General features: G+C 64.8%; 1 protein-coding gene across 2 annotated transcripts in view; it reads right to left on the bottom strand.

Annotated features, from left to right (window-relative positions):
* Window positions 1-16,797, bottom strand: part of Gpsm1 (G protein signaling modulator 1) — a 31,136-nt gene extending 14,339 nt beyond the window's left edge. The window contains exons 1-7 of one of the 2 annotated variants that reach the window (XM_042681061.1): window positions 16,576-16,797; window positions 4,751-4,972; window positions 2,806-2,941; window positions 2,002-2,144; window positions 1,607-1,730; window positions 1,252-1,367; window positions 623-778 (exon numbers count right to left, since the gene is read on the bottom strand). In XM_042681061.1, coding sequence (XP_042536995.1) covers window positions 623-778; window positions 1,252-1,367; window positions 1,607-1,730; window positions 2,002-2,144; window positions 2,806-2,941; window positions 4,751-4,972; window positions 16,576-16,643 — 965 coding nt within the window. In that variant the 5' untranslated portion in view covers window positions 16,644-16,797. Of the gene's footprint in view, window positions 1-622; window positions 779-1,251; window positions 1,368-1,606; window positions 1,731-1,997; window positions 2,145-2,805; window positions 2,942-4,750; window positions 4,973-16,575 lie in introns of those variants that run through there. The other variant, XM_042681064.1, reaches the window with a different exon arrangement.
* Between the last annotated feature and the right edge of the window lie 1,009 nt (window positions 16,798-17,806).

Below are 17,806 nucleotides of genomic sequence, written 5' to 3'. Positions count from 1 at the left end.
TGTTCTTTTTTTCTTGCCAATTGTGGGGCTTGAACTCAGGGACTGGGCACTGTCCTGGGCTTTTGCACTCAAGGCTAGCCCTCTACCACTTTGAGCCACAGCACTGCAGTGGCTAATTGGTTAATTGGAGGTAAGAGTCTCAGACTTTCCTGTGCAGGCTGGCTTTGAACCGTGATCCTCAGATCTCAGCCAGACTCCTGAGTAGCTGGGCTGACAGGCGTGAGCCACCGGTGTTCAGGCCTGTATTCTTTTTCCTATCCTGTCATGAAGTTATCTCAGAACCCTTAGCCTGCAAAGCGGCCTGCGAGGAGACACGTCTGCCCTCAAAGAGGTTTTTCTGGGCCATCCATGGCGGGCAGGCAGAGTATCAGGCACCAGGCTTATGGCTAGGCTTGCCCCCTAGTGGCTGACAGAGAAATCTCCCTGAGCGTCCTCCACTCCCAGAACAGCAGCCTCAGGCCTGTCCATCTGTCTTTCTAGGGATGACATTTACGTAGAAAAGGGGAAAGCACATTGGCCTGGGGTCCCTGTGTCCACACCGAGCCTCTGGTGCTGCCCAGTGACGGGGAGGCCATGCTGCGTCCGCCAGGCCTGGCTGGGCCTGCCGGCGGTGCCCACGCACCTGTCCGCCAGCTCCTGAGCGATGACCAGGTGCCGCAGGTGGTACTCAGCCGCGCGCTCGTAGTCCTGCAGCAGCGTGTAGGTGTTACCCAGGCTGTAGCAAGCCTGCGCCTCCACCGCCTGGTCCCTGAGCTGCCGGGACAGCTGCAGCGTCTTCCTGCACAGAGTGCCAGGGTCAGTGCCGTGTCCACGCTCGGCGGGGGCAGGCGAGGGTGGGAGGTGCGGGGAAGCCTGGCTGGTGGTCTCCAGCCCAAGCCTAACCCCCTGCCCAGGGCTCTGCAGGCCTGGCTGCGTCCCCATACTCCGGTGCCCCCGGCACCACGTGCACTCCCATCCCGTGGGCTTTGAGGAACACCAAGTTCTCAGCACCCTGAGCTGCTATTTCCCCCCAGGCAGCCCAGGACACTGGGGCCCAGGACTCAGGGCCTGAGATAGGACCCGGTCGTGAGGACTCAGCTCCTGGAGGCTGGTGCTCAGGCCAGGAGGGAGATGGCCCACGGCGGCACAACTTCAGGAGTTTCATCTGTTTGCCCTTCAGAAGGGAGGACCGAGGCGGAAAGACCCCTCCCGCCCGGGCCGGGCTCCAGCCCCCAGGGAGCCTCCCTCCCTGGGGGTCGGGGCACTGCCTACTTGTAATACTCAGCAGCCACGTCGAAGCGGCCCAGGAAGATGTGGGCATTGCCCAGGTTGCTGTAGGCTCTCCTCTCGGCTGCCTTGTCTCCGAACTCCTTGGCGATGGCTAGCCGCTGCAGACACACCCGAGCCCCAGAGGGTCGTGAGCGGCCCGGCTACGTGGAGGGGGGCTGCCTCCCTGCGCAGGGCAGCCAGAGCAGACCACGGACCCCCAGCACCAAGTGTCCATGGAGCCAGGGGTGGATGGGGCACCCCTGCTCCCCCATGGTCCTCTGTCATTGAAAACGAGGGGTCACCTTGGGCCCAGCCCCACAGGGCCCTGCCACTGCCGCGCTGGCCCGGCCTGGCTCACCTCCTTGTGGAAGGTTGTGGCCTCGGCAAAGTTGCCCAGCAGGTAATGGGTGTTGCCCAGGTTGCCGTAGGCCCGGCCCTGGGCTGCGCGGTCGCCGAGCTCCTTCACCAGCGAGAGGTTCTTCCTGCGGACCGAGGCTGTCTGAGCTGAGTCCCCTCCAGCCCCAGGGAAGGCTGGAGGGCTCTCTGAGCTCTGCCAGGGGGTGGCATGGGGACTGGGTGGCTGGGGCGGTGTCTTGGCTCCATCTGAGCTACAGGGCTGGGGGCCTGGCTGGGTCCTGCCAGTCCTGCCAGGGGTGGTGGACGGGGCTGAGGGGTGTGTCTAGGAAGTGTTCTGTGCCCTGCACCCTAGGAAGTGTTTGGGGAGCCCGGGACATGGGTGCCAGCCACACTCACTCGTAGAACTCGGAGGCCCTGTGCAGGGTCTCGTGCACGTCGGGCGGCAGGTGCCCGGGGTCCTGGGCGGTGGTCCAGGACAGCTGCTTGCCCTTGGCGTGGTACACATTGCCGATGTTGTAGAGCGCCCTTGCCTCCCCAACCTGCAAGCGGTGCCGAGGTGTGGGCTGGGCCCCCACAGCTCCCCACGGAGCCCACCCCAAGTGTACAGAGGCCCTGTGCCGGCCCGCAGGCCCGCTCGTGGCTCCGGACCCTCTGGAAGGGATGCAAGACAGCCTGGGGTCCTCTCCTCTGGTCAGGACAAGACCTGACCAGGCCTGGGCGCTAATGCCCGAGGGGGAGAGCCCAGTGTAGGGGCGCCTGCCAGCTGCACATGCGTGACCTCCCACCTGCCCACGGGCAGCACAGATGCTCAGCCACACGGTACGGAGGGAAAGCGGCGCAGGCCGGACTCGTGGCAGGAGGTGGGGCCGGCCTACAGCTGCTCTAGCCCGGTCTATTCCGTAGCTTGGAGGAGCCCTCCCAGCCCTGCCTCCCATCTCCTCCTGGACCCCCAAAGGAGTGCTGGGTGTTGGACAAGCTGGGGGAGCTGGGCAGAGGGGAAGCTGGGAGGGGCCGTGGCTGGGGAGCCGCGTGAGCTAAGGGGCCCCGTCTCCGAGGGACCGTGCACCTTCACAGTCATCGGGGGTCTTCCTTCCTGTGGGGGAAGGCTGAGTGGTATGGCATCCCTGCCTGGTCTCAGCCTGGGCACGAGCCAGAGAGCAGAGCAGGGGGACGATGATGCCGTGGGGCCCGGTCACCTACCTTGTCGCCCCGTTCCTGGGCAATGTCCAGGTGGCGCTGGCAGCAGACCACAGCCTCATCAAATCGGCCCAGGACCTTGAGCGTGTTACCCAGGTTCCCGCTGGCCTTGGCCTCCCCCATGCGGTCCCCAATGGTCCTAGAAGGCAGGAGGGAGTGAGGAGCCAGGCGGAGGACGGGCTAGGCCCTGAGCCCAGCAGGGCCTGGCCCGGGGAGGTGCAGGAGCGTGGTGCCGGGCAGGGGAGGCTCTGAGCACAGCCCTGCTGCCCACCCAGCAGGGACCTGGCCAGGCCCCACGCAGCTATCAGGACCCGGGGAAAGCCGGGGTGGGGTTGGCGGTGGAGGGATAAGTAGTGGACATTCACTCAGGCTGCTGACGTTATATCTGGACTGAGGGCTGAGGCTGAGGGCAGGGTATGGGGTTCCTTGGGGTAGGAGGCCAGTGTGGACATCACCCCACTTAGGAGATCAGAAGAGGGGGAGAGCTGTTGGTGATGCAAAGGAGGGGACCCAACAGGACCCTGCAGAGCAGAGGCCCGGGACAAGACTGGACACTTTGGAGTAAGGGAGAAGGGTGGCAAGGGGCAGAGGCGGGAAGTGGTAAGCCTGCAGAGCATGGGGTTCGCAGGGAGACCAGGGACTCTAGGGACAGGGCCACATGTGAGAGCAGGCAGCAAGGAGTGAGCTTAGAGCCCCAACACCAGGAGCAACACTTCTGGGTGGTGCCCGAGGTTGCACCTAAGTAGACGCAGAGTTGCGTGTGAGTGACCCCACACAGGGTGCACACAGGGTGCACACAGGATGCACACAGGATGCACACAGGACACATGCAGGATGCACACAGGATGCACGCAGGATGCACACAGGATGCACACAGGATGCACGCAGGACGCACACAGGATGCACGCAGGATGCACGCAGGACGCACACAGGATGCACACAGGACATACGCAGAATGTACACAGGACGCACGCAGGATGCACACAGGACGCGCACAGGATGCACACAGGGTGCACACAGGATGCACGCAGGATGCACACAGGGTACACACAGGATGCACACAGGACACATGCAGGATGCACACAGGATGCACACAGGATATACGCAGGATATACGCAGGATGCACACAGGGTGCACGCAGGACGCACATAGGGTGCACACAGGACGCACGCAGAATTCACACAGGACATATGCAGAATGCACACAGGATGCACACAGGACACATGCAGGACGCACACAGGATGCACGCAGGATGCACACAGGGTGCACGCAGGACGCACACAGGGTGCACACAGGATGCACGCAGGGTGCACGCAGGATGCACGCAGGATGCACACAGGATGCACACAGGACACATGCAGGATGCACACAGGACATACGCAGAATGAACACAGGACGCACACAGGATGCACACAGGACGCACACAGGATATACGCAGGATGCACACAGGATGCACGCAGGATGCACACAGACATATGCAGAATGCACACAGGATGCACACAGGATGCACGCAGGATGCACACAGGACATACGCAGAATGTACACAGGATGCACACAGGACGCACACAGGATGCACACAGGATGCACACAGGATGCATGCAGGATGCACGCAGGATGCACACAGGGTGCACACAGGATGCACACAGGACACATGCAGGATGCACACAGGATGCACACAGGATACATGTGGGACACGCACAGGACGCACACAGGACATATGCAGGATATACGCAGGATGCACACAGGATGCACGCAGGATGCACGTGGGACACGCACAGGACGCGCACAGGACATATGCAGAATGTACACAGGACGCACACAGGACATACGCAGAATGTACACAGGACGCACACAGGATGTACCCAGGATGCACGCAGGATACACCCAGGATGCACGTGGGACACACGCAGGGACAGACTTCTCTCAGGACCACCCCTGGAGTGCTTACCGTGCCAGCAGCAGGTCATGCTTGTGGAACTGCAGGGCACGGGCATACTCCTTCAGGTAGAAGTAGGCATTGCCCAGCTGGCTGTAGATGGCACTCAGCGTCTTCAGGTCCTCTGTGCCCACCTGCACGGCGGCCTCAAAGAAGGCCACGCCCGCCTTGAAGTCACCAGCCTTGCACAGCCGCTCGCCCTCCAGCGCCAGTTCCAGGCACGAGGCTTCCATCCTGGGCAGAGGCAGAGGTGTCACAGCCCGCCCCTCCCTCGGGGGCCGGGCCCCCTCGTGGACGGTCTCAGCAGGGCCTCAGTGGGCGGGGCTGCCCCACACGGGCACGTGTGTCTGCTGGGGAGTCACATCTGGGAGTAGGAGGCCCGACAGCATCCCAGGCTTGCACATCTGTGCAACTCTTTCTGCCCTGACCTCACTGCTTGTCTGCCAGAGTGAGGGCAGAGCCCAGAGCGCGTGAGTCTGGGCGGCAGGGAGAACCTTGTCCCGGGGGGCTGGTGCCCAAGCCAGCGGACAGAGCACGGCCTTCCCGCACCGAGGGGCCAGGTGCCCCTCCCCACGCACTCCCAGGGACCTGGCGTGGACCGATCCATGCTCTGCCTCCCGCCCCCATCACGCCTGATCCAAGCCTCCTCTCCCTCAGCCAGCCCCCGTGCTCCCAGGGAGGACTCTGCTGGGTCGAGGCTGCATCTGGGTTGAAGGTCCACAGCCTCCCTGGGTCAGGGTCTCACCTGCAGTGCAGGCTGCTGGCCAGGTCCAGCCTGAGAAACAGGGAGGAAGAGGACAGCACAGTGTCCCGGGATCTGTGTCCGGGGTGGACCTGGTCCCCGGGACGCTCACTGTTCCAGCTCCCTGCCCAGGAATCCCGCACGCATGCCCAATGCCACGTGCCCCTAGCTGGACACCGATGCTACTGCCAGAGAAGCCCCTCAGCCCGGGCCCTGTGCAGCCGCTGAGCGGAGGCCCCTGCTGGAGAAGGACTCCCGCAGCCAGGACTCCAGCGAGCTGCCCAGGGCACAGCAGTGGGGGCAGGACGGTGTGTGCAGGAGTCTCTGAGTGAGGTTACCCAGCCCTGCTCCAGCCTGCTGTAGAGCCCTGGGCTGGACACGGTGCCCTGGGATCCCTGGTCTCTGCCCCTCTCCGATCCTGTGGGCCTAGGCCAGAGCCTGTCCAGTCTTGGAGGGTTTGTGTGGGGTGGGGGTCTATGAGGTGGTGTGCTGACGGTGGGCGGGAGGGTTCGGGGCAGGGAGGCCAGGGGAGGGGACTGGGGACAGACCTGTCACCCAAGGGCACTGTGACCCCAGCCCCGGGACCTGACAAGGGGCTGAGCGGGACTATGAGGCCAGGCTAGCATGGCTGCTTTTGTTTTCTTTTTCTTGTGAGGCAGGGGCCTCCTTGTTGTGGTGCCCAGGCTCAAGTGAACCTCCCACCAGCCTCCCCAGAAGATGGGATTACAGGTGTGAATCACTGCACCAGCTTTTTTTATTTTTGTCTGTTGTCGGGCTTAAACTCCGGGCCTGGGCGCTGTCCCTCAGCTCTTCAGCTCAAGGTGAGTGCTCTACCACTTGAGCCACAGCGCCACTTCCGGTTTTCTGGTGGTTCATTGGAGATAAGAGTCTCACAGACTTTCCTGCCCTGGCTGGCTTTGAACCGTGATCCTCAGATCTCAGCCTCCTGAGTAGCTAGGATGACAGGCGTGAGCCACTGGTGCCTGGCCTTTCTATAGCTTTTTGTTCAGTTTGTGGAAAACCCACCGAGTAATTTTTTTTTTTTGGGTTTTGAGACAGGGATAGCTATGTAGCCCAGCCTGGCCCTGAACTGGTGACCCTCCTCTACCTCTGGGTGGAGCACTGGGATTGCAGGTCAGCACCATTATGCCCAGCTCCCAGCTGGCCCTTATGGGTTGTGAGGATTTGAGAGTAACCGTCAGAAGCGGGCACGGGTGAGCGTGGGACATCTGGGGCCATGTTCCTTGATCATGCCAGTCCAACACCCCTTCAATACCACCCACCCACACAGCTCGCTCCCGGAGCGCCTGTCAAAGTAGCTGGGCATTCTGAGCTCTCTGGAGCGCCGGTTCCGTGGGAGCGTGGGTGGGAGATGGGTCCTGGAGAGGCTGACCCGTGTCTGCTCCCACTCGGCTCAGAGCTGTCTTCTGGAGGTCCCACCCGCCCCATGCCCACACACCCACAGCCCTGCAGTCTGCAGAGCTGGGCCCAGTCTCAGTGCCCGGCCCCCTCCAAGGCCCTTCCGCCTCATGAGCCCCTTTCCCGGAAGCACCACCTCCACTCCCTGTGTCCCTTTGTTTGCTCAGAATCAGCCACAGTGGCCTGTGTCTATCCAGCCCTGGGGCCCTGTCTGCCTCCCACACAGGGGCTGTGGGAAGCAGGGGGAGGGGGGGCTGCCTCTCCTGAGGACACCAAGAACACTGTGGAGTGAGGCCCCATCAGCCGGGCCGATGGCTGACACGTGGCACTTTAGTGGCCTTGGCCAAACAATGTGAGATTCATTACAGCTCAGCATATGCAGGGAATCCCAGAAACAACCTGAACCTCACACTGGGCCCAGACTCGCGGTCCTGGGTGGGAGCGGCTCCTCATCCCGTGGTATCAGGGGGACATGGGGGGACTCGGATCCCCCACCTGCCTGCTTCCTCCGGGACAGCAGAGCCACTTGGCTAGGGGACAGGATGGTGGTTTTGAGACTAGAAGGCCAAACCACTGAGCTGCCTGCCCACCCCAGCACCCAAGACCTCCTGCCCACACCTGCCAGCTGGGGCAGTCCCTCATTGGACCCCTTGGAAGGGCTGCTGGAGCCGATTTGGCTACCAGGAGGGTCACTTGGTTACCAGTCACAAGACAACATCCCTGTCCACCTGCTGGTTTGATTACAGCTGTCCTTCCAGGTGACTGTGGAGGACAGGCAGCCTGGCCTGTGACACTCCATCTGCCAGCCAGGCCCCACACCACCAGACCCCTCACCACCAGACCCCTCACCACCAGACCCCTCACCACCAGACCCCACACCACCAGACCCCACACCATGACCCCTCACCACCAGACCCCTCACCAGCAGACCCCATACCACCAGACCCCTCACCACCACACCCCTCACCACCAGACCCCTCACCACCAGACCCCTCACCACCAGACCCCACACCATGACCCCACACCACCAGACCCCTCACCACCAGACCCCACACCACCAGACCCCACACCACCAGACCCCTCACCACCAGACCCCACACCACCAGACCCCACACCACCAGACCCCACACCACCAGACCCCTCACCACCAGACCCCACACCACCAGACCCCTCACCACCAGACCCCTCACCACCAGACCCCTCACCACCAGACCCCTCACCACCAGCTCACACCACCAGACCCCTCACCACCAGACCCCACACCACCAGACCCCTCACCACCAGACCCCACACCACCAGACCCCTCACCACCAGCTCACACCACCAGACACCACACCACCAGACCCCACACCACCAGACCCCACACCACCAGACCCCACACCACCAGACCCCTCACCACCAGACCCCACACCACCAGACCCCACACCACCAGACCCCTCACCACCAGACCCCACACCACCAGACCCCTCACCACCAGACACCACACCACCAGACCCCTCACCACCAGACCCCACACCACCAGACCCCTCACCACCAGACCCCACACCACAAGACCCCTCACCACCAGACCCCACACCACCAGACCCCACACCACCAGACCCCACACCACCAGACCCCACACCACCAGCTCACACCACCAGACCCCTCACCACCAGACCCCTCACCACCAGACCCCTCACCACCAGACCCCACACCACCAGACCCCTCACCACCAGACCCCACACCACCAGACCCCACACCACCAGACCCCACACCACCAGACCCCTCACCACCAGACCCCACACCACCAGACCCCACACCACCAGCTCACACCACCAGACCCCTCACCACCAGACCCCTCACCACCAGACCCCTCACCACCAGACCCCACACCACCAGACCCCTCACCACCAGACCCCTCACCACCAGACCCCACACCACCAGACCCCTCACCACCAGACCCCACACCACCAGCTCACACCACCAGACACCACACCACCAGACCCCACACCACCAGCTCACACCACCAGACCCCTCACCACCAGACCCCTCACCACCAGACCCCTCACCACCAGACCCCTCACCACCAGACCCCTCACCACCAGACCCCACACCACTAGACCCCACACCATGACCCCTCAAAACCAGACCCCACACCACCAGACCCCACACCACCAGACCCCACACCACCAGACCCCTCACCACCAGACCCCTCACCACCAGACCTCACATCACCAGACCCCTCACCACCAGACCCCTCACCACCAGACCCCACACCATGACCCCTCACCACCAGACCCCTCACCACCAGACCCCACACCACCAGCTCACACCACCAGACCCCACACCACCAGCTCACACCACCAGACCCCACACCACCAGACCCCACACCACCAGACACCACACCACCAGACCCCTCACCACCAGACCCCTCACCACCAGACCCCACACCACCAGACCCCACACCACCAGACCCCACACCACCAGACCCCACACCACCAGCTCACACCACCAGACCCCACACCACCAGACCCCTCACCACCAGACCCCACACCACCAGACCCCACACCACCAGACCCCACACCACCAGACCCCTCACCACCAGACCCCACACCACCAGACCCCACACCACCAGACCCCACACCACCAGACCCCTCACCACCAGCTCACACCACCAGACCCCACACCACCAGACCCCACACCACCAGACCCCACACCACCAGCTCACACCACCAGACCCCACACCACCAGACCCCACACCACCAGACCCCTCACCACCAGACCCCTCACCACCAGACACCACACCACCAGACCCCTCACCACCAGACCCCACACCACCAGACCCCTCACCACCAGCTCACACCACCAGACCCCACACCACCAGACCCCACACCACCAGACCCCACACCACCAGACCCCACACCACCAGACCCCACACCACCAGCTCACACCACCAGACCCCTCACCACCAGACCCCTCACCACCAGACCCCTCACCACCAGACCCCACACCACCAGACCCCTCACCACCAGACCCCACACCACCAGACCCCACACCACCAGACCCCACACCACCAGACCCCTCACCACCAGACCCCACACCACCAGACCCCACACCACCAGACCCCTCACCACCAGACCCCTCACCACCAGACCCCTCACCACCAGACCCCACACCACCAGACCCCTCACCACCAGACCCCTCACCACCAGACCCCACACCACCAGACCCCTCACCACCAGACCCCACACCACCAGCTCACACCACCAGACACCACACCACCAGACCCCACACCACCAGCTCACACCACCAGACCCCTCACCACCAGACCCCTCACCACCAGACCCCTCACCACCAGACCCCTCACCACCAGACCCCACACCACTAGACCCCACACCATGACCCCTCACCACCAGACCCCACATCACCAGACCCCACACCACCAGACCCCACACCACCAGACCCCACACCACCAGACCTCACATCACCAGACCCCACACCACCAGACCCCACACCACCAGACCCCTCACCACCAGACCCCTCACCACCAGACCTCACATCACCAGACCCCTCACCACCAGACCCCTCACCACCAGACCCCACACCATGACCCCTCACCACCAGACCCCTCACCACCAGACCCCACACCACCAGCTCACACCACCAGACCCCACACCACCAGCTCACACCACCAGACCCCACACCACCAGACCCCACACCACCAGACCCCACACCACCAGACACCACACCACCAGACCCCTCACCACCAGACCCCTCACCACCAGACCCCACACCATGACCCCTCACCACCAGACCCCTCACCACCAGACCCCACACCACCAGCTCACACCACCAGACCCCACACCACCAGCTCACACCACCAGACCCCACACCACCAGACCCCACACCACCAGACCCCTCACCACCAGACCCCTCACCACCAGACCCCACACCACCAGACCCCACACCACCAGACCCCACACCACCAGACCCCACACCACCAGCTCACACCACCAGACCCCACACCACCAGACCCCTCACCACCAGACCCCACACCACCAGACCCCACACCACCAGACCCCACACCACCAGACCCCTCACCACCAGACCCCACACCACCAGACCCCACACCACCAGACCCCACACCACCAGACCCCACACCACCAGACCCCTCACCACCAGCTCACACCACCAGACCCCACACCACCAGACCCCACACCACCAGACCCCACACCACCAGACCCCACACCACCAGACCCCTCACCACCAGACCACCATACCACAGACCCCACACCACCAGACCCCTCACCACCAGACCCCTCACCACCAGACCTCACATCACCAGACCCCACACCACCAGCTCACACCACCAGACCCCACACCACCAGACCCCTCACCACCAGCTCACACCACCAGACCCCACACCACCAGACCCCACAACACCAGACCCCACACCACCAGACCACCATACCACCAGACCCCACACCACCAGACCCCACACCACCAGACCCCACACCACCAGACCCCACACCACCAGACCTCACATCACCAGACCCCACACCACCAGACCCCACACCACCAAACCCCTCACCACCAGACCCCTCACCACCAGACCTCACATCACCAGACCCCTCACCACCAGACCCCTCACCACCAGACCCCACACCATGACCCCTCACCACTAGACCCCTCACCACCAGACCCCACACCACCAGCTCACACCACCAGACCCCACACCACCAGCTCACACCACCAGACCCCACACCACCAGACCCCACACCACCAGACCCCACACCACCAGACACCACACCACCAGACCCCTCACCACCAGACCCCTCACCACCAGACCCCACACCACCAGACCCCACACCACCAGACCCCACACCACCAGACCCCACACCACCAGCTCATACCACCAGACCCCACACCACCAGACCCCTCACCACCAAACCCCACACCACCAGACCCCACACCACCAGACCCCACACCACCAGACCCCTCACCACCAGACCCCACACCACCAGACCCCACACCACCAGACCCCTCACCACCAGCTCACACCACCAGACCCCACACCACCAGACCCCACACCACCAGACCCCACACCACCAGACCCCACACCACCAGACCCCACACCACCAGACCCCTCACCATGACCCCACACCACCAGACCCCACACCACCAGACCCCACACCACCAGACCACCATACCACAGACCCCACACCACCAGACCCCTCACCACCAGACCCCACACCACCAGACCCCACACCACCAGACCCCACACCACCAGACCACCATACCACAGACCCCACACCACCAGACCCCTCACCACCAGACCCCTCACCATGACCCCACACCACCAGACCCCACACCACCAGACCCCACACCACCAGACCACCATACCACAGACCCCACACCATTACCCCACACCACCAGCTCACACCACCAGACCCCTCACCACCAGACCCTGTCCCGCCTCACACTCAGCGCCCACCGGGCCTCACGCCGCGGGCCCCCACCTCGTCCTGTGCAAGTTGCGCATCTTCTGCACGTACAGCCAGAGCTCCAGGCCCACCGGCAGCAGCAGCGGGCGGGGGCGCGGCGCGCCATACACAACCTTGCACACGGCCTTCTCTGCCAGGCTCAGGGCCAGCGGCGGGCCCTCCACGGGGGGAGCGGGCATGTCAGGGTTCGGGTCGCGGGGTCATGCCAGCCCAGGCTTCTGCCCCCGCGGCAGCAGACTCCTGGCCCTCCCCTCCGGCAGCTTCCTCCTCCCCAGGATCTGAGGCAGATTGGGGATCAGGAAGGCTCAGAGCACTGACAGCTGGGGGTGGGGGAGCCCAGGTAATCCCTGCCGTCCTCCTGTTCTGGGGGGGAGGGGCAGAGGCATCTGCGCTGTAGCATGTCCTCCTCCCCAGCGAACCTTTCTGCCGGTCAGAGCCCAAGGCCAGTTCCGGGGCCAGCTGCTGGGGGGACCAGGTACTTCCCACGGTGGGCGCTGGCCAACATTGCTGGCAGGGTCGGTGCCCAGCCCCGCTCCGCACGTGTGCCCATAGCTGGCAGACAGCTGAGCTCTCCCACGGCGCGCCTTCCAGGAGGGCCCATCCCAGGGGTGGGCAAGGCCGCGCCGGGACCTAGTGTGCTATCTACCCTCAGCCTGGCCAGCTCTGTGGCCTCGCTGGCACTGGCACAGGTGCCCAACATGGGGGAGACCCCACCGCCCCATAGGACACCCCCAGCTGGACGTGTCCACCCTCGCAGGACATCTGAGGTGAGGCCCAAGACCCTGTGGGCCACACAGGGTCTGGGAGCAAGAGGGAGCCCCAATATCTCTGAGCTGGACAGTGGGCACAAAAGGCCCAGGTGCATCCTGGCCGGTGCCCTGGGGTGGAGGGGTCTCCCGAGACTGAGCAACAGCGTGGGGCCCTGGTATGGGGACCCTGGCGCCAAGGACGCGAGGGTGGAGGCCTAGGGTCACCTTGGGTCTCAGCCGGGGCAGCAGCCCCAGGAAGGCCCTGACGAACCCCTCCCTGTCCCATGACCATGATGGTTTTTCCTGGCCTAGCATGGACCTCTTGGCCAGTCCCTGCAACAGGCAGCCGTCCCCGGCTCCCATGTGGACCACAGGCTTCCTTGATCTGCATGCAACCCAACCTCTTCTGCCTTCTTGGGGGCCAGGCCAGCACAGTGAGGAAGATTCTGGAACTCTGGCTCTCTGCCCTACCCCTGCAAGCCTGCAGAGTATGACTGGGTCGGTCCCCTGTCGGGTGCCTGTTAAGCACTGGCCACTTGAGGGGCTGCAGACGGATGCCAGGCTCTCTGGGCCTCTGGAAGACCTGTCCACCTCAAGGGCTACGGGCTCTCTGGGGCCGGGGCTTAGCCCCTCCCATCAACCTAGGTGTGGGCCGCGTGTCTGAGATTTGCTACCTTGCTAAGCAGAGCGACATAGATGAATTGAAAACCAACAGTGCCTGACCTCCCACCACACTGCAGGCTGGGGACCAGCCGGCTGACCCTCTCTACCCACAGGTTCCGCTCAACCCACGCCTCAGATCCTTCCTACTGCGTGGCTGCCTGTGCCAGACCACAGCAGCCGGCCAAGATCCCTCTGCTGCCTGCTGGTGACCTGTCAGCGAGGGCTCAGTGATGCGGGGCCAACCTTCTGGTGGCCAGCCTGTGGCTAGCACACCCTGCCCATACCCCTGTGGCTGGCCTCCACACCCAGCACGGGCGCTGGTAGAAACCAGCAGCCCATGGCTCCATTGCTCTTCAGTGCCTGCTAGCCCCAACTGTTTGCCCCCACCGGGCTCCCGGTGTCCTGGGGTGTGCCACCAGGCTGGCTCCTTAGCCAGGGTCCCAGCTCCTACCACCTGTGGCTCTGGGGGTGTTGTCCTGGTGCCCGTCTGCCTGTGTCCTGCCCACCTCCCCCTCTCTGGCCTGTTACCACACTGGTCCCTGGCCACTACTCCAGGCTCACAATCAGCCTCAAGTCCTCCCCCATCGTCCCCTCCCTCCTGGCCAAACCACTCTGAACTTTGGTGCAGGGTGGAGGGAGCAGGTACAGACCTGTGGGGGAGGGTGGGGGAGTGGGGACCGCTGGGAAGGAGGGGAGCTCCCAACTCCCCTCAGGACATTCTTGAGGGCCATGCTTACAGGAGGTCCCAGAGCTGGGACAGGGAAGGGTCCTGATAGTGGTGGTTCCCTGAGGTCCTGCTGGGGCAGGAAGGCAGAGACGGTGCCGTGTGGCCCCAGGGACCCCGCGTACATCTGAGGATGCTCCTGTGGGCCGCCCCAGGGCAGGGCCACTCCAAGATGGCCCCTGCCTCCCCTCCCCTCCAGCCTCACTGAGCAGGGGCCTGCAGGGGGAGGGGCCCCTCGCCCTGCCCACTGAGTCCCTCAGCGCCTCCACCCCTGGCCTTCCTCTGAGATTGGGGGCCCAGAGTCAATAGGCCGGGTTCCATCCATCCCCCGGCACATGGCCAGTCTGCAGTTTTTCCCAGCACAGCCTCCACCTCTGATAACCAAACTCTCTCCAGACAGGGACTTGTGGAAGGAGAAGCTCCTGGGAGGGGCAGAGGCGAGGAGAGCCTGTCCCACGGACTGTCCTCTAGGATGCCCACCGTCCGGCATCCAGGCACAGGGCACCACAGCCCCCCTCCCAGCAGCCACCAGACTTCCCCGGACACGCTGGGCTCCACAGGAAGGCAGGGCTGGAGGGTGCCGGGCTTGCTCCCCCTCCTCAGGACTCCCTACTGCTCCACGTGCTCCACAGCCCAGCTCCAGAAGCGCCACCGTCCACTTTGACCAGCCACTGGCTGCCCGAACTCATCTGTGACTGTGGTCAGGTAGGGCCCAGCCTCCCTGCAGAACTTCTTCCATAGCCCTCAAGAAAGGCACGTGCCATTCACCCCAAATCTGGGTCCAGGTCGGCCTTTAGTTCAGTTTGTGTCTTAGCTTGAAGGGGTGCCGTCAGGGCTTGAGTGACCTCTCTACCTGACCTGCCCAGTGCTGACCCCCAGGCCAGCATTGTCTGGAGTGTCCACCCCCGGCCCGGCTCCCAGGCGGGGCCTGACGGCGACAGACGCAGGGTGGAGGCCCCGGCCCCCTTCCCCAGGACCACCCTCTCCCCGTGTGCAGGCCGGTCCCGCACTGCGGCCTGGTCAGCTCCTGCCACAGAGATGGGTGACCCGGGGACCCCTGCCACCCTGTGCGGCCCCCATTCTGCTCCGGAGACCCTGGGATGAACCTTTGAGACAGGCCTCCTGTGTGAGCTGCCTGCAAACCTGTCCCTGTCACTCCTGCCACACCCCTGCCCCTCGGAGGCCCAGAAGCCAGACCAGGGGCTCAGCTGTGGACCCCAGGCCACACAAAAGAGGCTGTCTTTGAATAGCAGCACAGAGCAGAACAAGATTGGGGGGGGGAATGAGGCCGTCCACTGGCCTCTGGGCCTCTTGGGGTGCCTGGCTGGTGGATGGCTGGGCTGGGCCAGACTTGCTGGGGGAGGCTCCTGGGAAGGGGGACTGCTGGAGTGATCCGAATGGCAGCCCCCGAGTTAGAGGCCACTGGGCGCTGGACCTACCCCGGGGCCGGGGCCAAGGCGCGGCCCTGCCCAGCACTCAGCTCTGCCCCCTGAGTGGACTGGGAGCTGCTGGTCCCTCTGGGGGCCTCGCACGGCTCCCCAGGCTGGGAGTCACCGGGCAGGCACGCAGCCAGGGGCCGGGCCACGCCAACGGCGTGACGCACAGCGGGACCCATCGCCTGCGAGCCGCCTGGGGCGCAGGTGTCTTTTCAGGAAGGCACACACCCACTAGGCTGGAGGGGCCCCAGGTCCAGCTGGCGTGGGGCTCAGGGATGGCCAGCGGGCAGGGCCCAGGCCCTGACAAAGGGGGTCTGGCCGTGCTGCCCTGCACCAGGTCAGACTAGCCAGGTTGGGGGCGCCAGGCACCCGGTGGCATGCATGCCTGGCCCACCCCTGTGGCGCGGGCGGAGGGCCGCAGCCTGCGCCTGAGACCCTGGCCTTGGGCCGGCTGGCCGGGACCACGTCCCCATCGCCGGTCGGGAGGGAGGCGCGGCCTGGCCACGTTGCCTGAGCCCTGCCTGAGCCACCGCCGCCTTTGTTCCCGGCTGCCCGCCGCCCGCAGCCCGCCGGCCCGGCCCTCCGCGGTCCCGCCCGCTCCTGACTACAGCCGTCCGGTACCTGGAGTAGAGGCGCCTGGTGGCGGGGCCCGGTAGCTCCTCGGCCGCAGGCGGGGCGGGGCTTGCCATGGGTCGGGGCGCCCAGAGCCGAGCAGGCCCTCCTCGCCCTCCCTCCTGTGGCCGCCTCTCCGCCGTCCGCGCGCGCGTGTCTGCCTGTCCTTCTGTCTGTCTGTCTGCGCGTCAGCGCCCGCAGGAGGCGCCGAGGAAGTGATGTGCGCGGGACACCGCCACCCCTCCTGCGCCGCGCTGTGATGTCATCGCCGCCCGGACGGGGGCGGGGAAGGGAGGGGGAGGGAGGGAGGACCTGGGACGCCCACCCGCCGGCCACCACAGCCCAGCGGCTGACCACAGAGGGCTGGCCTGCCTCCCCCGCGGGGTGGGCAGGAGGGGGGAGGCTCGGTGGAGGAGGGGCAGGGGCTTTGAGGCTGGGGTTGGCACAGGCACTCTGGAAGGCCTCAGTCCCCCAAGGGGTCCCCCTCATCCCAGGGCTGAGCATGGCTGCCCGGCCCTGGGTGGTCCACGCCCTCCTGGCCCTGCTGCGGGGTACAGGCCTTGGGATCCCTCTGCCTGCGTAAGCTGACCACGCATGCCTAGCTGCCTAACTGTGGGACCCCATGCCCTGGGGCTATCCCTGGGGCTGCCCCTCCCAGCCTTGGTGTCCTGATGGATGGGGGAGGAGTTGGGGGGCTCACAGGGAGGGCAGACGGGCCCCGTCCCGGGACCCCAGGGAGGTCCTGACCCGTGAGTGCTTCCTCACCACCCTCCGCGGCGACTGAGGCTCATCCTGGGCCTGCTCCCTGCCCGGCACAGCCAGCGCTGCAGGGGCCCCGGGCAGTTGCCCAGCTGAGGTCTAACCTGGCTCTGGCCCGCTCCCTGACCCCGATCTCAGCCCTCCTGGCATGGCTGGAGACCCCGGAAGAGTGGCCGTGAGCCACAGCGGACAGGAACAAGTCTGGGGGTGAAATGACTCCCAGGATCACCCCCGTCCCTCCCCAGAGCTGCCTGAGCCCGGGGGAGAATGCCAAGGCCACCCTGGCCAGATTCTCACAGACGCTGCCCACGGCACAGTGGCTTCCTGCACAGGAAAATGGCAACAAAAATAAACACAAGATATACAAGGCTCTGTTGGCCCTGAGTTGGTTTGTTTTTCCCAGGGAAGAGAGGCAGCAGGCAATGAGAACCATCTGTGCCTAGAGCGATGTGGCTCGGGCTGGCGGTGTCCCCCATGCCTC

This window comes from Dipodomys spectabilis, unplaced genomic scaffold (genome assembly GCF_019054845.1).
Source record: "Dipodomys spectabilis isolate Male_0828 unplaced genomic scaffold, ASM1905484v1 ptg000067l, whole genome shotgun sequence".
NCBI lineage: Eukaryota > Metazoa > Chordata > Mammalia > Rodentia > Heteromyidae > Dipodomys > Dipodomys spectabilis.
The sequence above is the reverse complement of the archived record's forward strand: the minus strand, read 5'-3'. Positions and strand labels throughout refer to the sequence as shown.